At 37.0% G+C, this 22,766-nt stretch overlaps 1 protein-coding gene across 1 annotated transcript in view; it reads right to left on the minus strand.

The window, feature by feature from the left end:
- Window positions 1-1,524: 1,524 nt before the first annotated feature.
- The window catches only part of WDR72 (WD repeat domain 72), a 192,082-nt gene continuing 170,840 nt past the window's right edge, over window positions 1,525-22,766 (minus strand). The window contains exons 18-19 of the mRNA XM_007461914.1: window positions 7,071-7,175; window positions 1,525-1,580 (exon numbers count right to left, since the gene is read on the minus strand). Of these exons, the coding sequence (XP_007461976.1) occupies window positions 1,525-1,580; window positions 7,071-7,175 (161 nt within the window). The remainder of the gene's footprint in view (window positions 1,581-7,070; window positions 7,176-22,766) is intronic.

Raw genomic sequence — 22,766 nt, forward strand, 5'->3', positions numbered from 1 at the left:
CATTTTTGTCTATCACACTCACCTCTCTAGTTCTGGTATATTCATTTACTCCAATCATTAATTATAAGCTCTGTAAGGGTAGAAACCATTCTGTTTCAATTTTATAGCTCTATTCTCTAATCTCCCCCTCTCCCTTGCCCACTGCATCCTCCCTTGTACAGAACCTGATGCTGATGCCCCCAAAAATGTTTGTTGAATTGAAGTGACTGTAACTTCCCTATTAGATAGATATATATCATATATTTAACACTTTATTTCCATTTTTCTATGGATTAGTCAATATTTGTATTCATATGCACACTAATAATCTTCTTGATGATTTTCTATAAATTCAGGAATTTACAATATAAATCACAGCAAATAAATCGGATCACTGAAGGCCTTAGTAGATGAGCACTTTATGTCTGTTCTTATTTATATTGCTTCCCATATTTTAGTTTGAGAATTCCTGCTAGTCAAGCTTCTTTCTGGGAATAGAACTACAAGAGTTTTTACTTATTAAAGATCAATTGTTGGGCTTCCCTGGTGGCGCAGTGGTTGAGAATCTGCCTGCCAATGCAGGGGACACGGGTTCGAGCCCTGGTCTGGGAAGATCCCGCATGCCGTGGAGCACCTGGGCCCGTGAGCCACAATTACTGAGCCTGGGCGTCTGGAGCCTGTGCTCCGCAACAAGAGAGGCCGCGATAGTGAGAGGCCCACGCACCGCGATGAAGAGTGGCCCCCGCTTGCCACAGCTAGAGAAAGCCCTCGCACGGAAACGAAGACCCAACACAGCCATAAATAAATAAATAAATAAAGCAAACTGTCAACAAGTAAAAATAAACACTAAAGATCAATTGTTATGTGTTATCAGTAGATTCCCCTTCCCTAGTTTACATGTATATGGCCAACAAGATCAACCTTTAGCGAAAGACATTAGCCTCTATGTCATTAGAAGTCTAAATTAACTTGACTGCACAAGATTGGTCCCTATTATTACTGTGTATCACTTATTTGGGCTAATTGATGACTAAATGGAATTGGCTATTTGTTGACAATTTATGCTTAAGGATGAGATTTACCATAGGGTGACTGATCTGAATTAAAGCATCTACTAAGACAAAATGTCCTAGCCTAACAAATCAAACAAATTTGGTAAAGTCTTAGATCAAATACATTTAACCAACATTAAATTTAAAAGCATTGTTTGTTACATTGTTTAAAAGCAATAGGGTTATATAATTCAGGAACTGAAAAATGGAAGAAAATCTAAAATGGTATTAAATTTGTGTCTGTGGGCTGGCACTCCTTGTTGGAAATAGTCAAACAAAAGTAAGAGGCATTGAATGATTTAGACAATGATTTTCTAAAATTAGATGAATTTGAATATTTTCCATCGGTAATGACTCTGGCCAAAGTATCAGCAAATTTACTACAAACTAATAACTAGACTAATAACAACATAGCTTATACACAATGATAAACAACTGGCATGTTTGGGGTTTCTTAATTTGTCCAAATCCAGTTCTACAGATGAGATTCCATTTAGCACAGCTTGCAGGAGCACACCTTTGCTATCCATAAATGATGCCTTCGTTCACCTGGAAAGAAAACAGATTATCTTGGGTTATATGGTAAAATAAAGAAATAAGAGAGAAGAAAGGGCAGGAGGAAGGAAGGGAGAGAGGAAGGGTGGAAGAGAGGGGAGGATGAAAGGAGGGAGGAAATGAGGAAAGAAATAAGGGAAGAAATGGAAGAAGGAAGGAAGAAAGAAAGGAATTACCTATAATTTCTACATTTCTTTTTCTATATGAAATAAAATGTTAAGACAATAAAGAAATTCTTATAAACCAGGCCTCAGGTAAATGTATTTTAATTGCACATCTTATTGGTATAGGTCTTTTTTAATCACTGAGAAAGGTAAAAAGTTGTCAACAAGATGAATCAAGTTTGAAATTAGTAAATTTCCATAAATTTCAAGCAGCTGAATTGTTCTTAGAGAAACTCACAACTGCCGTTTTAGGACCAAATGTTATAAATGTCAGTTGAAATATGGTTTGAGCTATGGAATAAAAAAAAACGCACATACTTCTCAGACTATTTGGATGATTATTGCAGGCTAAAAGATCACTTGATTAAATTAATTTGAATAATTGGAGCACTGTGCCTCAGTAAACTACTTCTAAACACATTTATGTTAATGTTGTGACTAATCATAGTAACTCCCACTCCTACTGGCAAAAACTCAAAAAGCTGATTATTTACTTTAGCTAAACCAATATTCAGAATTGTATTATATATGTATTACATATATATGCCTAGAATTTTATGTCCTTTAAAGGTTATTAGATTAATGCTTAAAATTTTCCCTTTGGGTAAATTATTTACAATATTGATATTGTTAAACACAACTAGAAGATGGAGCTTACATGTTTTTACTACTGAAATTGTTCTTACTTCTTCTGGAACGTTTTTTTTACCACTAACCATAAGAAGTGTGTTCTTGATGGCTATGATTGATGGGCTGCTCGCACATTCTACATTTTTTCTGCTTCGCACATCATCATCAGCCATCTCCAACATTCCACTCCTGAGTCTGTCCTACTTTCTGTTACCTGATTTTTGCTGGTGATTCATGAGCCAGAATAGTATATATATAAAAAAAAAAAAAAACCTTGGCTTTTCACAACGTAGTATCCCCTAGGAAACTAAGAAATCTAGTTTTGTTCATCAGATTCATGCAAATGCAATATTGATTAACAATGATGTATGTAGATCTACATAACGTGCTATATAAAAACCACTAAAGTGTTCTGTTAATGGGAGATGCATACTGATTATAAACTACTTCAGAATGACATAAAAATGCTTATCTGAATCCTTTTTGTTTTGTACTTCCAAGTTCTCTCTTGTCACTACTGTTTTCACCTGAAGCTATATTTAAGTGCACTATCCCTGGTGCACTAGGAAGTAAAATTCTTAATTTTCCAAGCCAATAAGGTGATAAAAGCTCAAGGTTTCTCATTAACACTTGGATAAAATTTGTGAATGTCACACTAAATTTTTTATCATCATGAGTACAAAGATGAGGGGCAAGGAACACTTTTTTTTAATATTCTGGAGATTGGGGATTGAGCTATAATCACTGTGCATGAAACAGTTAATAAGAAGTTAACCATCGAAAGACTAAACTGAACTATTTTTGTGATAACATCTTTCAGATTCAAAAGCAACCAGGCCTTAAAGAGCCAAAGAAAGAAAGCCTAATGGCCCTAAAAACTCAGAAAAGGGAGCTGCAAGTTCATATGTTGTCTCAGTGCTTCTATTACTAGACATTGAAGTTATTCCCACAGGTTCAGGGAATGTATAAATGCTGGTGAAGAAGCCAGTAGACTTCACAGAGTCTAAGCCAGAAACTTCAATCTGGGATTCACCTGTGAGTCAAAACTCTTTGCTAATGAATTATTCCAAAGAAAAGACACTGCCGAGGGAGGCCTTAACCGATCAGACAAGACCTCCAGGTTCACTAGCTGGCTCAGAGTAACAAGAATGCTCTGGTCTAAAGGTGCTTTGCCAACCTTAATGGACTGCAGGCACCCACCTGGGTATACAGCTTGAACCAATAAAGAGATCACAATGGCATGATGCATAAGGTAGAGCGCTTTAGAGACTGGGTGAATGACCACTCCACCAGGTATCTAAATTGTGAACTATATGCACACTCCAGGCCATTTACAAATGGGTCATCCTAGTCAATTCAGTGCTGGAGAAGCAGTGATGTCAATGAAAAAATAAACAATCTACATACTGAGTTCAAAACCCATTTTATTCAAAGACAGTCAATTTGCAAAGTCAACCTTACTGTTTTATATAAATTCTAAAAGTTTGATTTTATTACTGATATTTTTAAATGCTCTATCAACATTTAAAAAATTTCAACTTCATCTTTTAAAAAAATTGTTTTAGTTTTTCTGTACTTCTTACTCTCCGCAAATACAAATTAGTTGATAAAGCTATATGAGCTAAAGTAATATGATGTTTAGAGAATTTGCCAAGAAATCTTTCCTTGGAGAGAAGAATATATGAGGCAATATTCTTGAACTGTGCTTGAATAGGAAAATGATTTTTTTGTTTTCATTTTCCAGATGCTGTTTGAACAACTGGGCTATTAATTTAAAATGATGTAATAAATATATTAGTCATTTAGAATTGCATAGATAAAACCATGTAAGGTCAATATCCATTAAAGCCAAAAGACTGACCACATTCAACTTTGTAACTAGGGGATTTTGCACGTACATGAAAATGTTAAAAATAATTTTAAATGAGTGATAATATTCCAGGTGAAAATGGTAAGAATAATTCATTCATATTTAAATACACTCCTTTCCATACAAGAAATAATGACTATACTAATGAAATTATAAGCTTAGCTACTGAAGCAGTTCTATTGGTTTGAGAACATCTTCTCAAAGCTTACCATTTAAAAATCCCAAATTTTGTTTTTTCTTCTAACAAAGGCGGTTAAACATGCTTTCCAGAGAAACACCACCTGTACATGGTAAATAGAGTTAACTAAACAACCAAAGTAATGTTTATAGTTTTGGAGCCCCTACATTTGAATGACTTGATATTTTGAAGTTAATTTTTGGACGCTGAGAAGTGGACAGTCATATTTTCACAGTACGAGGAAGTCCTACCATGCCACCAATTTCACAAATCTTCCTTCATGCTCAGTTTTAAGAATTTTGCCTCTCAAATGCTCAGACTTCAAGGAACTGCACTCTCTCATCAAAATCTTTCTTACTAAACAAGCACCCCTGTCAGAAGTGTCTTAATTTCTTATCACAGAATTTTATCCACACAAGGAGCGATAAATAATTCATGTCACTGCCTCTTTGTTGTGTCTCCCTGAACTGCACAGAGCTGGAAGGCTGACAGCTGTGTCAGGACAAGCACCAAAGATCTGACATGACAAGTGACTAACAAGTTTCTTTCAGTTCATGGAGAAGGAAGACAATGGCCCAAAGTGCAGAAAGAAATCTTGAAACAAAATAAAACTGCTTCTTTCTTTTTACCTAAGTGTTTGCTATGAGCTTATTTCCAACCCACAAGCCCTGGTCATTTTATAGGACTGCCCAGCCCCCTTTATTCCTCACACTCGCTTGGCCATTTACGCCTGGCCACGGATCAATATGAGCAATTCTTGGAGAAATACGATGTCTCCATGACAACCAAGCCACAAATTCTCAGTGGAAGGCAGTGAGACCAGTAGTGAACTCTCCAGAGGTTTCTAGGCCTATAAGGCAAGATGTCTTAAAATGCAGGAATGGACAGAGGAAAAAGCCAGAGTAATTCATTCTTTATTACCAGTTTAATGATGTCCAATGCATAGAATGGTACTCACTTTTTAAGTTAAGATTCTTTATCAGCATTATATTTTCTAATTGATCTTTCTTTTTTGATATATCCTTTTGTTTATATCAGATAGACTATGCTATATTTGAATCTCACTACAATTCCATTCATATTGAGGGATGACTGAAATTTATTCTACTTTTGAAACAGTATAAAGCTGATCTATTCTTGCCCAAAGCAATGAACACTTTGGTTAGAAACTTGCCTCGTGGATTTAACTGCCTGTTAAATGATTGATAGAAACCTAGTTTAAAAACTAGGTTTTTAAACTGTTTTTAAAAGTTTAAAAACCTAGTAAAAATTAGACAAAATTTTAGTCAGAACTAAAAGTAATTTAAAAATAATTTTAATAGAAATCTGATGCTACCACTACCCGCTCCCTTTTCACGTGGGACACATCTACATTTGTCGTTTGGATATTATGGCAGGGGTTGGGGCTAATGTGCTAATGAAAAATTTCTGTCATTGCTAAAGATGCCGTTTCTCAGTTCCATGGATGCTGAAGCAGAAGTGTGGCTGAGAACAGACACCCAGCAGCAGTTCATCTTTTGAGGAATCTTGGTGTAGTGGAGGGGACTGAAATACAAGCCATTGCCACTGGGCCTATCGGGGTTCCGAGATGACTTAGGGGACCTGACATAGATTGCAGGCTGCACCTTTCACTGAAAATTAAATCTCAGTAGCTCTCCTCGGGGAAGGATCAGGGGACTGTTTGCAGCTGCCCCCTGTCAGCGAAGGCTACAAGATTTGGAAATCTCTTAACTAAGCTGACAGGCCACAGAGAGGATGAATCGAAAATCTGATACATGGATCAGCACACAAAGATGTGAGAGGGTAGAGAGTACACAGCAGCCAGAGAAAACAGGAAAGAAAAACGTTCAGTGGGGGAAGATAGTTAACTCTTTCACTCATGGTAATACGGCATCTTCTAAGCACCTTATGGCTTTGTAGTGAACCAGGCAATGTCGTTCAACTCTCACAAGATTTTTTTTCTCTTAATTAATTAGTTGTTAAGACAAGGCATGCTTCAAAACAAAAGAAAAACAAAAATTCATGCTTAAGCATTCCTGGGCATATCCTTCCAGCACATTTCTGTCTGTTCTTCCCACAAAGAGAATACAAACATTAGTAACTTGGACATAGGGTAAATTTTATTGAGTGAGGAAGGGTTACTATTTTGTTTTGTTCTAAACAGTTGACACTGTCCATTCATTCATTACTGTTATGCTAAAATCCTCTCATCCCCTTTAGAGTTCTGTTTGTATTTAGAGAGGTAAACAGATAGTAATGATGACGATTTGTTTCTCTTTTCCCCCTAATTCTCAATTTCCACTTGATCCCATTATTTGAAATATTTAAAATGTTGCCATTTTTCCAGTTTCCAATCTCTGCTCCTATTAACCACTTTAGCCTAAAATTGATGATAATGAACTAATAGTGTCAGCTTCCCTTCTCAGTCATAAAGCCTTTGTACTTCCTCCAGCTGAATTCTTGATGAAAGAGGAAAAGATAACAGCTCCACACTGTGACCCCTGGAGGTGACCATTAATTTGACAGTGCAGCTGCTAAGAGAAAACAGCATTACAATGTCCTCTCCCCCCACTCTCTTCCAAGGACCCCAAAGCTGTGTCAAATTTATCATTTATACTTGACTATTTTTAAATGGCTTTCACCTGGATTCTCAGACTCTTCCAAGACACATCTGTCAGGCATGTCCTCGGTCTCTTGGAAGTTTGCCGAGTTTGAGTTGCTGTCATGCTTGACCGGACTGACTGGAGCTATTAAAAAAAGAGAGAGCAAAGAAAGAGAAAGAGAGCGATGAAAAAGTAGTAATAAACACCATTAAACATTTCCTTTCATTTCCACAGATATTTCCAGGGACACACTATGTAAACACAAATAATAAGTTGAAATAAAATGTATCCTCTAAGTATGTATCGGCAGACATGTAATTAGTTGAAAAATCTATAGATGAGACTTTATCTTAGAAGAAAAATAAGTTCATGGCATCAGCTTAAAAGCTACAAAGTAACAAAGTGATCCCTTCGAAGTAGAAATCGTATTTTTAATGCATAAATCTAAAACAATATAGTCAATTAACAGCAACAGGACACAGAAGGAAGAACATCAGGCTGTTCAATTAGACCAGCTCTATGCTGTTGCAGTGGTTCCTTTTGTCACACAAATCACAGTGGATGAACACTTTTTATGCATTTTGGTTCTCTTTCATCAAATTAAAAACTATTGTTCCAAACACAAAAAGCCCTATAAGAATAACTTTAAAAAGATAGGGTGAATACGTTGCAAATGATAATAAGGAGGGCTGGTGTTTTGAATGGTAGGTCTTCACACAACTGTCATGATATATTTTCTGAGTAGGAATTATGAACAGAAACAGAAGCCAGCGTAGGAATCTAAAATTTCCTATAAACACATTACAACTACTAGCTCTGTTAGAGAAACACAGACTTAAGTTTCCACATTTTTCCACGAGTTGTACTACTTTGTCTAAATTCTCTCCACAAGTAACATATTTCCCTGTTATATTTGTTCAAGGAATCATTTGTCAGGAAAAGTAGACATGGGCTTCATGAAGACACTCTGAATAACAAAACAAAGCAAGCCTTCAATAATATAAATTATGTCATACTTACTTGTCTGAAGCCAAACAAAATGGAATTTTGTCTATCACAAATTGCTTCGGTGAGAAGTACCACTGTCTTCTCAGGTCTTGATAACACACACAACATATTATTTATAAGCCATAAATGCAACAGAGAAAATATAGATTTGTAAGTCATAATATGTTTATATATATTTAACATAGATATTTGTAAGAAATAATGTGTTTGTTGGCCCAGGGGAGTGGGCCTGGCCGCTGTTCGTAAGCCTCCCTTAGGAGATAAGGGAGCAAATGCAGAGGCTAAAGCTTGTGTTGCTTCACACATTCGATAAGTGATACAAAGGAGGGCCGCCTGAGGTCCAAAGCAACCTTAGGAGAGCTCACACCTCCCAGACTCCTTGTCCTGTTTTCATGGACTGTGCATATAACAGTGGTGACCATAACCTGAGGCCCACATATACAGATTGAAAGGTGACTTGTAACATGATTCTGGTCCAAATATTCTTGCCAGTTTCACCCACCCTCTCAAAGCACAGATAGTGCTGCTCTCTTCTGTGGAAGGGCAAGCATAGCATTTGAATTCACTGCTTTTCTAAAACTTTTTGTATGGGAACAAAATATGAGAAAAAATATACAAAATTCTGATTTTGAATAAACATACCAAATGTTTCATTTTCTGCATTTGAGTTTTCTGAAAAAAAATATGGAAGTAGGTACCATGTCTGTTTTATTTACCTCTGTATGCCCTGGGCTATGGAAAGTATTCTTGAAGGATCTGTGCAATGGGTGAATGGATGAACAAATGAATGAAGCAGAAGTGCCATGCTGGATGTCCTCCCAAACCAAGAGGATATGTGCTTTGAGTTATCTTCAACCTGATCTGCTCGGTTTCTTGTTAGGCCCGCTTGAGATAAAAGATGCATATTTACAAAATAGTAGTGTGGGTTAGTCCATGACTTGGGAGGAGACACCTAAGTAGTATGTACGGCCTAAGTAGTTATTTTGGTGTCACTGCCTTTAATTTAGTTTTCCTCAGTTTAGATCATACTTAACAGATTATTTTTGAATCCATAGATTTTTGTGAAAGGTTTAAGTGGAATAATTAAATGCATCAAAGTTGCAGAGTACTATTACATTGGTCAGAATTTTCTGGCCTGCTTTAATGGTTTTTTTTCTCTATATATCTTGTTAATTTTCTGAGATACTTACATTGGTATTTATAATAGGGAATTAACCATACAACTAAATCTATTACTAACAACGAATGAAGTAGCATCTGTGTTTACTTGGGCAACTGCATCACACTTGTGATCCCATACACTATTCTTTCATCTAAAACTTGCATCTATTCATTTATCTATTCATTCCTCCAAAAGGCTCTTCTAGACACAGGGGCCTCAAAGAGCTGAAGAGAGCATGGTATTAGAACAATGAAGTCAACGCTTGCAACCATTTTTAGTGGCAATAGAGTGGTCCCAGGATAAACTGACATACCAAATCTTTCAAGAAAACTGGAAAGTTAGATGTACTTTTAACTGCATGATCTTTATTAAACTCACAGTGTAAGGTACCATGCAGCTATTTTTGTCTCCACCTCTGATTTTGGAGGGTGTGCTTTGTGTGGGGGTAGGAGAGTAGAAAGGGTTGTTCTTGATATTTTGCTTAATTACACTTTAGCTTCCAAATTTGAGATGGTACAAGATGTGCCATTTTTTTTTACTGAGTAGTTTATAGAGTATCCAATTAAATCTACTGTGGAAGAAATCCCTACATTCTGTCAGTTGGGGACAACAGACATTGGAGAGGTTAATTACTGCCATTCCACTTTTTTTTTTTTGATAGGCCAATCTTTGCAGTTATTCTTTTGGGTGTTTCTTGTGATGTTTCATCAGTAAACTCTGACATGATGTGTGGCCTAGGCTTCTGTAAATGAATCATTTCAAAACTGATGAAATCAACAAATATTGATCTAGTCATTATTATGGGTAGGGCTCTGTGCTAGACCACGTGAGGGACAAAAAACACGAAGCACTTTTAATGTGCCCTCATACAACTTGTGATCTAGTTGAGATATAATACAAAGTAACTAGTAGGAGCATTAGAGACAATATTCCAAGAGTGACATGGTTTTTAGGAATGCAGAGGTAATTCCCCTGCAATAGGGTTTGTTGGGAAGTGAAATTTAAATTAAATCTCCTTGAGAGGGAAGGTGTGAACCCAGGCCTGGCCAAAGAAATACATTAGCCTGGGGTCACAGATATATTTAACAGACTGTTACTGCCTACTTTTATATGTATTTTTAATGAATTCTCCTTACATGTCTCTTTGAGCTTTTCTTGAATTGCTGTTGTGGCTAATTCTCCTCACCTGTAGAAGTTAGCTCTAGACAGGTTTTTCCTTGCCGTAGATAGTCAATAATTTGATCTTTACTGATGTTCGGCCCATTTATCACAGTAAGCTGTGCTTTCACTATACATATTGACTTTTATTTGTCAATACTAAAGTCCATTTGTAGCTCATCACTAAAGTTCTTGGATATTTTCAGTAGTTTTTGAAGATGCATTTTAGAGCTTGGCAGAGAGGTACTTTTGACGTCAATACAGAGCAAATGGTTGCTAGGCTCACCCTTAACTTAAAATCAACTGTTTATTTCCTCTGTAATGCATTCTGAAATAGTCTGCATTTGGGGGGCGAGGGGCAAAATGATGAACACTTCTTGACAGTTCTACCACTGAAAGATGTAAGGCTGTTCCATTTATTCATCACATACCTCAAAATATTGACAACTAGAAGGCCAGTGTTCTAAATATCCTTGTAGTATCTTTGGAAGCTAGATAGAGGGAGAAGTCCACGTACTTTGTAAAGATGTTTTTGACTACGGCGTGCTTAATTAGTGTTAAAGAAATTCCTAAAGAAATAAATGGCTCAACTGTAGACAATACAAAATCAGTTTTTAAATTACACTTAAGAACATATAATGAGGAAGCACAGAAAATGGTATGACAAAGACCCTATAGAAGAATTTACTGAAAAGAAATGTGGTGACAGGGTCAGCAGTGGTTATGCTCCTTTACCTCTGTCTATTCTCTATTTTGTTTTCAGTTAATGTCTAAAAACTCCTTCCTGCCTTTTCTCATCATTTGTGGAAATGCAAATTTTCAGTAGATTTTGAAGGTGGCTAGGCCAAGGCAACAAACAACTTTAAGAAACATCCTCCCCACTCCCAGTGAGAGAATGACCACTGAGAAAAATCTCCATCCATCTCCATAAACAGCAGCTCATTCTACCAAGCTAGGCCAGTACTGTAGTATATATAGAGCCCTTGTGTAAAAATCCACATCATTCTCAGTGTGAATAAAATTTGCAGCCCAAACAATGTTTTCAATATGATGACTAATAAATGATTAAAAAATAGATCCCATCCAGCATATGTATGGAGTTTTAGGAAGCACTGGAGATATTGATAGGAAAATCATTCATAAAAAGATATAACAGTTTGAAATGCTGGTCAATTGAATAGAATAAACCACTGTATTAGCAGATAAAACTCAGACAAAAATCTTAATTGCATCTTATTCAAAGGCATAAAAATAATGTGCATGTTACAGAGGTCATGAAAGATTAAAAGTCCACTCAGATTTGAGGAATGAGCAGTGGAAAAGAAGTCAAAGACCTGAGTTCAAATCTACTAGCTCAATATGGTGGACAAGAGTTGATCATTTCTTTGGCTGATAGTTTAGGTCTCTTCTCAATAAGGCATCACTATTAATCAACTAAAAAAAATATTTCTACAGGTTTAGAAGGAAGGAAAACTACAGTAAGTTCAAATACAATAGAATTAAATACTAACGCAATCCTGACAGATCACGAAAAACTGCAGTATGTTTTAAATTAGAAGGAGGCATAATCAGGGAAAAGACTTTAAATGATAACACTAAGGTTGTAAACAAAGAGGATGTCATTTGAACAGACCACAAATTCAGTTTACAAAGTGGTTCTCTCTGGACAGATGTCTTATCAGAAAAACATATCCAGCTAAAGAGCTATGTACATATTACCCCTACTTAAAGAGTATCTACTGAGATAATCAAGTGATAGGGCATCCTGATTACATTTGAATAGCAATAGCTACATCCTGCATCAGACATCAGGCTTACTTTGTGTTCAGTGTGGACTGGAAACTGGAAAAAAATATCATATAGGAATGCCTAGAATTAAATAAAATATCTAATGCTGCTTTATAACTAAGAAATAACTGTTGTATGGGCAAGTTCAGCAAGATGAGTTAAGATTAGACTTATGTGTTTTACTATCTTTCTGAAATTGTAATCTGACACAGAATATTATTTTCTGGCTGAAATTTTCTAGTGTGAATTGCTTTAATCATGAGGTTTTTTCAATTGGTAAAGAAATAAATTTTCCAAATGCTGTGAAGAGTAACTATTATTTTGGTATCCTAACTAGATATATAGAATTGGAATTATTATTTTATTTAAATATTTTGTGATATATAATATACATATGCAGAGGATCAAATTCTTTACTATCTAAGGGAAAAAAATTTGTAGCTAACTTCTACAGTGACACAAACAGCTAAATGTCTAATTTGGGGGAAGATAAATGTGAATGAGAAAGAAGTATTAATTGGTTACTGCATCTTTTTAAATAATGTTTTATTCCTCTAAGATATAAAAATATTCCTGCTATCCAGGATGTTTGAACAATGGGTTGCTTTGGTAAGGCTGGTAAATAAGCAAATACATCTCTAGCCTAATGTAAGACACAAGACAGACACTTGGACTATTTATGAAATGACTGAGTAAAGCATCTAACAAGAATTTCTAAGAATTAAAAAACGAATGATTAATTTCACTTGAAGTTTAAGGGAGAAATCTTAAGGTCAGGCATAGGGTTATAGCTTAAATATACCCAAACACCTCCACAATCTATTACTAATGCCAACAGGCAGACTACATAAAGAAGGAGATCCTACCTGCCTTATTTTGGGGAAGATAAACTTCCTCATTTTTTATTACCCAAATATATGTATTAATTGAAACAAAGATGAATACCAACAACTTTATTACAGAGATGAACTTCTTAGTTCCCCAGGGGTGGGGGTGGGGGAGGCATGTTGTACTAGAAAAAAGCTCAGTTAATAGAAGATCTGTTTTTAAATTCCACTTCTGTTCCTAATAGTGTGACCTTGAGCATGTCATTTCACTTTCCTGGACTCAGGTGCTTTTATTAATAAAATGAGAGAATTGGACTGGACAACTTCCTTGACATCTTCCTGCCAGTTAAGAATCCAAGACCAACCAATCACTGAACAGGATAGTAAGAAGATAAGTGGCTACTACAGTAACCTTGGAAATAATGAAGGCTTTTGAGGCCCTTTCTCAATTAAGATTGATATTTTCCTACAAGTAGTAATCTCCATCTGACTGAGGGACAGAGGAAATCAGGGCAGCTTCAGAGAGCTCCTTTGGTAGTTGCAATGCCAGGGTCAGGCAGCCCTATCGAAAGATGACCAAGAAAGGACTGAGGCTGCAGTATGGCTACTCCTGAGAACAAACAAGGTGACTCCTTGGCATAGAAACATCCATCAGATATTTACCAATGGTATAAAAAAATCTTGAAAACCAAATTAAAAAAAAAATAGAAACATCCATCAGATATTTACCAATGGTGTAAAAAATCTTTAAAACCAAATTAGAAAAAATAAGTTATACCTTACCCTTCTTAGAATCATATTTATGCTATTAATTTCTTTAAACAATCCCTCTCTTCATTGATCAACTTGGCAAATATGAACTTCAGTACAAGATGAATCATCCTAAACTAAATTAATTGGGTCCATGAAGTAATTGCAAGAAGCAAACCTGCAGTGGACAAGCCATGGCCTGGAAGTTAGATCTGGGTTGGGTTGGGCTGAATTGGCATTAGACTCCTCTGAAGACTGGCCCTATCTTGGTTTCAGGACCCCAGACATGAAAAGGTTCTCAATTATTGTTTGCTGAATGAATGGACAGTGTTATAGAGAGATGTGGTATTCCTATGGAATAGTATTTTCCTCGTGTCAAATCTCTTACAGGGAGAATCAGTAGAACCCCAACTCTTTCTTTTCCTTTTATATGTAAAACTGAAGCCCATGAAGTACTTTGTCTTACTCAAGCCTGGCATGAAAACCAACTCTAATCAAATTATTTAAACTCTCAGACTGAAACAGACTGTAGAGACATATTGGATGTAGGATGGGGAGAATATGAAAAAGGAAATGTGCAATCTGGGAAGTAGAAAAGGAAATAACAGGAAAAATGCAACTTTCCTTTTTTTCTGCTGCATTTCTTCCTCCACCCTCCCCAAAAGGCAATTCTTAGAGTTACCTATGAGAGGTTTGCCTGGATTTCTTTATGTGCTCCTTTAGAGTACCAGCTCCTTGGCAAGCAGCGTTCCAAGGAGAGAAGTGGTAAGTAGATGAGCAAGCCCCTTTTTTTATTTTTATTTTTTAATCATCAAATCAAAATAATTTCTACAGCTTTGGTCCCCGGTCAATACTGAGTAAATTCAGAGTGGAAATAATCCAGGGAAATATTCCTTATTATTATTTTTGTATTTATCTGTACTTTGGTAAAGAAGAGATTTTCTAGATGCAAGAAATAAGCTGGTCAGATCAGCAAGCTCAATTCCAGCTTTTTACATTAAACCATAGAGATAATTATTCAGGATAGGGGGACTCAGGAACATCTTATCTGAAAAGACCCCTTCATCACTGAAAGGAAGTATAGGTGATGAATGAGTTCTAAGAAAGTATAGAAATTAACTCTTACACTCTTCAGGCAGTTTAGATTTTGTAAAACTCATATGACTTTTCTCATAAGGACCGAATCTGTGCATTAGATTAATGCATTAATTTTACTGTTCAGAAGTTCAAGAAGTTGAAAGCAGGAATAGATGCCAAAGAAGAAAACAAATAGATTCCCATGTATTGATAAACTGAAGAACAGTCAGTAAAGGGAGAATTCTAAGAGGAATTTGTAGTAAACTTCCCAGCTTCCATTTGAAAATTTAGAAGAAGTTCAGGAAAACAAAAGAGACCCTTCAATCAATGGAGCATCATGCTAGCATTTAAGACTAGAGATAAACATGATTTATATATGAGCTTAAGATAAGGATTCACAGCATAGGGCAGTTTGAACCAGAGCAAAGTCTACAGTTATCCATAAGGAAAAATACCAAAAACATTTTCCTCTAAAATCAGTGGAAGAAGAAACCGTCAAATGGCACTATCACTGGAATTTGTAAGAGTAGCAACCTTTCCATAGGCCGAACCTAAAATGACACCATCAGTGTGGGGAGAATGCTTGGCAGGCAGTCTCAAATCCCCAGCTGATAGCCGTCTCTATCTCAGGGGAAAATGCTTGTCTCAGATGGTTAGTCAAGTGTCAGAGCTTTTTCATCTCCTAGGTAGGAAATGGAAAATAAGGAAATCAAATTATCTAGACTATGCCTTCATTTTCTAATTCTTTGTCAACCTTAAGAAGGATGCAAGGAAGAAAAGGTCTACGTTACCATATTTTGTATCATTAGGCTTGGGTACTCTGAATGTGATTTATTTTTATTTGAATGACATCAAAATGGCATCTTAGTGATATCTTGAGAAATTATTGAAATTGAATGGAAGTCATGCTTGGATGATAAAAATGTGCTTTACCACTGTATTTATAATGTAATCAGTAGCAAGCATCACTCTCTCACACACGCACTCACACCAGCCATAGAAAGCATAGGTGATCTGTTGGCATTGATTGCCTCTTATGGTCATGCATATAAATTGTAGTCATTCATTTAAAAATATTAATTTTTCTGGGGGATAAATAATGGAAAGTTGCCTTTTCAAATCCTCAGGCTGTGTCACTGCATAACAGTATTTGTACTAGTATCTCTAAGAGATGGTTGCCCAAAATATAGAAATAAACTTGATAAGTAGTAGAGAGTCTCATTTTGATACTAGACAAGACATTACCATCTATAAATAAAGGATAAAGGAAACACACCTAAAGAAAGTAAAGTTTTAAAGAGCAAACATGCAGTGGATAAAGGGAAACCAGCAACCATAATCTAATGAGACTTTCGGAAAACTAGGTTCGGTACAAAAGAGATGTTATAATTAGAGAACTAAGGTATAGGAAACAAAAGGTGAGAGACAAGCAGATATTTCTAGATAAGACAGTATAAAACAGTGTCCTGGATTAGTGTATAATACTTCTCTTAATAAATTGTTTCAAATTATTCGGAAGAATACATGGTAGAATCTCCAGGGCTATAGATGAAACTAAGGGTTCCTGAATGTGAAATGTTAACTATTTTACATTCAGGAACTGAATTAGAAATTCAGTTGATTAGATTAACTATAGAAAACAGTTGTAAGGCTGAATCAGTGGGAATACATGATGTGTACACATTTCAGAATAGTAAATTCTGGGAAACATTGAAAGAAAACATGATCCAAAGTATATGTAACAAGAACATGACTGAGCTATCGTTTGCTATGACTAAGGACATTAAGCCAATATAAAAATGTAAGCAAATGGTTAACAGAAGCCTGGCATTTTAGGAAGGGAAAGATCAACACAATAAACCAACCACAAGAAAACCAACAAGTAAACCCTGCCTCTGCACCTGAAACCCTGCATATGTCTCCAGGGACTATAGCCAATACAGGACACAATGGAATTTAAGAGGCCAACCAAAGGTCTGGGGGCAAGTTGAGGGGAGGAGAATTTATATAATATCAGAATATCTCAAAAAGAAATTAGGAAGACCCAGACTCCAGCATGGAAGTAAAAGTGAAGAAGAAAGTGACTGATACTTGTAAAATTGCCAAGAAGCTCTATCTATCTATCACCCCAGTTTTCTCACCTCTAGTTCCTCCAGCCCTTCAAGAAGATTGTACTGTCACCCTACTCTCCGTCACACCTCTGTTTTTATGGCCTGATAAGAGTATCTCTCCCTGCAGTAATTCTTTAAACTAAGAAAAGTCATAGCCCTAAAACCAAGGTCTAATCATGTAGCTTTTGTGTAGAAAATTCTGCAATCACCTCTATTCAGTCAGCAATGGGGGATTCTGGAGCCATGGATTTCAAGGCCTTTCAGGATACAGTCTCAACTCACGTTTAGAGGTTTCTCACTGGATGCTGTGAGAGTTTTAGACTCTGATACCATACACTACAGCTGGACAAGACTACCCATTGTCCCCAGGCTGTGCCATTTGTTTTCCGCATTGTTACCTTTGTGAAGATCCCCATCTTGAGATATCCTCTCTCACCCCAATCTCTAGTTCTCTGCTTGCCCAAAACTCCCCCCCGCTTTTTTTTTTGCAGTACGCGGGCCTCTCACTGCTGTGGCCGCTCCCATTGCGGAGCACAGGCTCCGGACGCGCAGGCTCAGCGGCCGTGGCTCACGGGCCCAGCTGCTCCGCAGCACGTGGGATCTTCCCGGACCGGGGCACGAACCCGTGTCCCCTGCATCGGCAGGCGAACTCTCAACCACCGGGCCACCAGGGAAGCCCAAAACTCCCCCTTATTAAAAATTCAGCTCAAATGCCATCTTGTCCATTTAGTCTTCAACAGCCCACAGTTAACATAGATTTTGCCCCTTCTTCTGTGTTTCCTAGCATTTTATTGGCCTGTGTTATTCTTCTTATCCCATTTCTGACTACCTCACTGGGCTACATTCATAGGGAAGCAAGATATTTCAGACACATCTTGAAATTTTGAGGCTGATGTCATGAGGACAACTTTGCTTCTCTACAATGGAACCTCTAGTGCTGCAATCAGAAGACTGGGCTAGAAGAAGCATAGGGCTGACCCTGTGTGTCCGTTTCTGTCATTCTTGTCTCATACAGTTGTAAATTCATAGATAGTATGCGTGTTCCTCAAACATGGTGAATCTAATGCTCATGGGGCAGCTTACTTATGGATGGCCATGGTTAGGAAGTCAACTTTCTCAGCATTGATGAGGTCATATAGATGTTGGTGGACCACGTTGAGCAAGATCTCTAGGCCATAGCATCATTTATACAACACTCACTTCCATTCCTCTCAAAGAACTTCGTAAAATAAGAGTTATACATTGCAAAATACTATACCTACCCCGACAACAGAAAATGCACTGATTTCCACTTTCTTTTCCTTACCCTCATAAATCATAAAGTTAAAATTCCCCTAGGGACTTCATTTCTCTGAACTCAACATACAGGCATAAAACAAATTTTGTTCTCACAGGCCATCCCATTTTTGTTTCATTAGTTCAAGGAAAGGGTCACTCAATTTTTAAAGCATTTGGTTTGATCTTTGCTATGATTCATGCCATCTAGCCTCCACAGACTATATACACTCTATATACCGAAATGTTTCTTATATATAAAATGTGTCTCCACGGACTCCATAATAGTGACACCTTCACATAAAGCACGCAAAAGCTAACTTCCAGACTCATGAGTTTAGAAAAGGTGACCAGAAATAGAAAATAAACTTTTTATTTATTTACTTATTTTGCGGTACGCAGGCCTCTCACTGCTGTGGCTGCTCCCACTGTGGAGCCCAGGCTCCGAACGCGCAGGCTCAGTGGCCATGGCTCACGGGCCCAGCCGCTCCGCGGCACGTGGGATCTTCCCGGACCGGGGCACGAACCCATGTCCCCTGCGTCGGCAGGCAGACTCTCAACCACTGCGCCACCAGGGAAGCCTTAAACTTACTTTTTGAATATTTAAGCAATTATTGTTTTGCCCAAGTTTCTATTCCAAGATAGATTTTTTTTCCTCTTATGAAAGACAAAATGCTTCCCTTGAGGTGGGGGTGTAAATGCTCTTAAAAATATCCCCCAAATATGAGGTCTAAAATTATTCTCATTCTATTTTACACATTTTTATTCCATCTTTAACCATCTCATTGATATTTCATTCTACAGAGAAGGTGATAAAAAAATTTTATTAATGTAATAAAGGGAAAAAGAAATAAAGATGTCATAATTTAGCTAGATAAAATGAATTCTTGTGATCTTAATGTAAGAACAGACTATGATCTCTAAAGGAATACTGAATTATGGAAACATGATTTTTACATAAGAGAACCATTTTCACTTACCAGTTAATCATATTAAATAATTCTTACTGCTCTATTCATTCATATGCTTTTTCTTCTCTAAATTCTTTCCATGGAACATTTAAGTTATTTAAAAGGTTTTCTCATTTTATTGGCTATTGAGGGGCTCCGCCACCTCCTCTGATGGCCAAAATTTGATTTTCCATGCTGGGTATCTACAGGGAACCACAATCATCAGGCTTTGCATAGAATCTCCCTTTCTTCATGAATTAAAGATCACACAGATGTATTCCTCAAAAAACAAATAGGGAGAAGAGATTTGTATTAAACTCATTTTTCCAAATTATGGTTATTACTTTGTTTTAAAATCCTAAAGATTTTAGGAGGCTCAGACCAAGCATAGCACAGTTGGAGTTTGAAAAATGGCAGCTCAAGCAGGGAGGAAGCAGTTCTTTCCAGGGCATTTCTCTCATATTTCCTACAGGAAAGGAGTTGTCCGACTTAGAGACATTCAGTACAGCCAGAGTAGGGAGGTAAACAAAAATACTTTACAAGTCCTTTTCATTGACAAATCTAAAACATAGATCAAATTGGCCTTCTTCCAAGAATGAACAGCCCCCCCCCCCGCAGTGTTCCCCCATCCTGTGGAACAGAGTCTCAGAGATTCCAGCCCACATATGGCAGAAGACCCTGGCCTGCACTCAGCCAGCTAGTTATCCATGGAAGTGGCTCAAGACTGACACTCAGATTGACTGGTTCACACTAATTTACTTCACACTGATTCCATTTATCTCCTAGAAGAACCCCTGGCAGCAGCTTATAATGGCATATCCTAGGATGCCTGCCTGCATGTGTTTTTAAAGCAGCAGTGCTTGATGAATCTGAGTCCAGAAAACAGTTCACAGATTGAGGAGTAGGTGCAATCAGAAAACATCAAGAGGCACAGCTGGGACTTGGTAGTTTGCTTGACTGGTCTGAGCAGCTGAGCATTAACTGTGTCTGCTTTTCTGCTGGCTGCTTACTGCCACTGGGACAAATCAGAGAGCCACTCCCTCTTTCCTTTACAACTCACCCTTCAAAGGAAAAGAGAAAAGAAAGTGCATCACCATCCAAGTAGCATGTGTAGCTGTAGGGGAAGCTAATTTGACCATTTAACCTTTGCTCTTTAAATACTATGATATTGCTGATCTAGGTAAAACTACAGCTGGTACTCCTGAGGTTAAGATGCTGGATATTTGGATGAGGCAAAATGTAGCTAGAAAAAAAAGAGACTCCAAATTATTTTATTTACTTTCAACAATGAGGTCCAAAGACTGGCTGAGATGTTATGATTGTGGGGCTAGTTGGTTACCATCTTGATACTTGCTCTCCCATATCTACTGTAGAGCTTGGGGAAAGATACAAAAGGGCTCAATATTTGTCAAATGAATAAAGTGACTGGATAAATGTATGAACGAACAAGTCACTATTCTCTACTACGTGTGTGTGTATGTGTGTGTGTGTGTGTGTGTGTGTGTGTGTGTGTGTGTGTGTGTGTTTACAAGCAGAATGTAGAGTGGCTAATGGTGTGGGTTATGGCATCAGAATTCAGACTCTGCCATTTTTCTTTTAATGAATCAAAACAGGGGTTTTTAAAAGCATATATATAAAGATATCTATGTGTGTATATATACATATAGTTGATATTTTGAATATGATTCAAAATTTCTATGCTTGTTTTATATCAGCTGCATTTATATCAACTGCATTCTGAGACTCCTAATGGTAACATGGTCAGTATCCAAAGGCAGAGGGAAATAAGTAGGGAAGTTAACAGCATTAAACAATAACAATTCAGTGGCAAATCTGCCAAAGCAGTGACAAAGCATATTTAGTACTTAGAAGGTTAAACACTGGGCTGCAGTGGCTTGTTGATGGAAAAAAGTAGGATTAAGGCTTTTGCGTGAGCCTTGACATGATCATGTTGTCCGGCTGCTGCCTTAAGCTTTGAAAAACAGCTGGGATCATCTACTTATAAGCTCCAACTCAAAGACGTTTAAGCAGTCCCCAATCCAATTAAACAGAGGTAAATAGAAGGAAGAATTTTACACAGCACCATCATCACATTTTTTCTTAATGAAAAACAGCATAATTGCGGGTTACACAGCTCCTTAATCTCACATTAAATCTAATAGATTGCTGACTTATACAGAGCATGGCAGTCCTAGCTTTCTATATTGCTGTGCTTAATTTTAGGTCATTATCCTTTATCATGTCACTTGTAATCCTTAAAGCCCATGATTGTGTCTGGTTATTTGGCAAGGATTGTACTTGGCAATACAGGGATTCTACTAAGAGTGATGATTTAATTGAAAGATATAGTATGATTAGATGTTGAGAGAATTACATATGTTGCTTTTCTTTTGTAATTGGCTAGTTTCTTATAAGTATTTCCTTCAACATTGTTTAAAATCACTATTTAGTTTTAGGACTCTGCTAAAAAAAAAAAGGCTTTCACAACTGAAAGACAAGTAGCTTATTGTTACAGGAATTTATCCATATGCTATTAAAATAGCCAATTCAAATAAAATTGTGGCTCATCCACAAACTGGGTAACTGTAGTCAAGTCACTTAATCTTTCTGTGTCTCAGTTTCCTCATCTACAAAATAGTAATAACTGTAATAATGATTAATAGTAATAATTCTACCGAATGCGTGGATTGTTGTTACAATTAAATGAGTTAAAACATGCCAAGTGTAGACTGTAGACTAGTGGTTAGAAAGCAGTAGGTAAATAAATCTGATATTATTACTATTATTATATATGTCCTTGCTTAGAAATGTGTATAAATGGCAATAAGATACTTAGCCTTCAGATCAAGGTACTTAATTTTACTATCATTATAGTAATATTTAAGATTTCTCAGACCTAATAAAAGAAATATTTTAAATTGTTATATAATCTTGAACTTCACTTAAAATTGTAGAATTCTAGAAGATAACGTTAGTGACTCATTTAAAAAAATAGTTTAAGGGGACATGTGGGTTTGTATACATTTGATGATATCTATAACCAAAAAAATCCCACACAAAGTCATCTGTAATTCTGAGGAAAGAAGTAAAACTGGTTTCTCATAACTCAGGGAAACTATTCACAGATCTTTCAGCTTTACTTATGCATAATCCTTGATTGCCAGACTGTTCACTGGTTCCCATTCACATATGTCTTAAGAATGTGCCAGGGGCTTCCCTGGTGGCGCAGTGGTTGAGAGTCCGCCTGCCGATGCTGGGGACACGGGTTCATGCCCCAGTCCGGGAAGATCCCACATGCTGCGCAGCGGCTGATCCCGTGAGCCATGGCCAATGAGCCTGTGCGTCCGGAGCCTGTGCTCCGCAACGGGAGAGGCCACAACAGTGAGAGGCCCGCTTACTGCAAAAAAAAAAAAAAGAATGTGCCAGTATTGAAATTAAAAGTCTAATCTAGCTCAGTTCCACCTAAGACAAAAACATTACTGGATGGTGGTCATTTGATGGAGTACAAAACTAAAACATAGAAATAGTGGTTTACTTGCTACTGACCCTCTCCTTCTCTCTCATTTCTAGGGTAGATAGCACCATAAAATACCATATCAAATAATAATAACAATAAAACAACTCTTTCC

Source organism: Lipotes vexillifer, unplaced genomic scaffold (genome assembly GCF_000442215.2).
Source record: "Lipotes vexillifer unplaced genomic scaffold, Lipotes_vexillifer_v1.1 scaffold283, whole genome shotgun sequence".
In the NCBI taxonomy this organism is placed as follows: domain Eukaryota; kingdom Metazoa; phylum Chordata; class Mammalia; order Artiodactyla; family Lipotidae; genus Lipotes; species Lipotes vexillifer.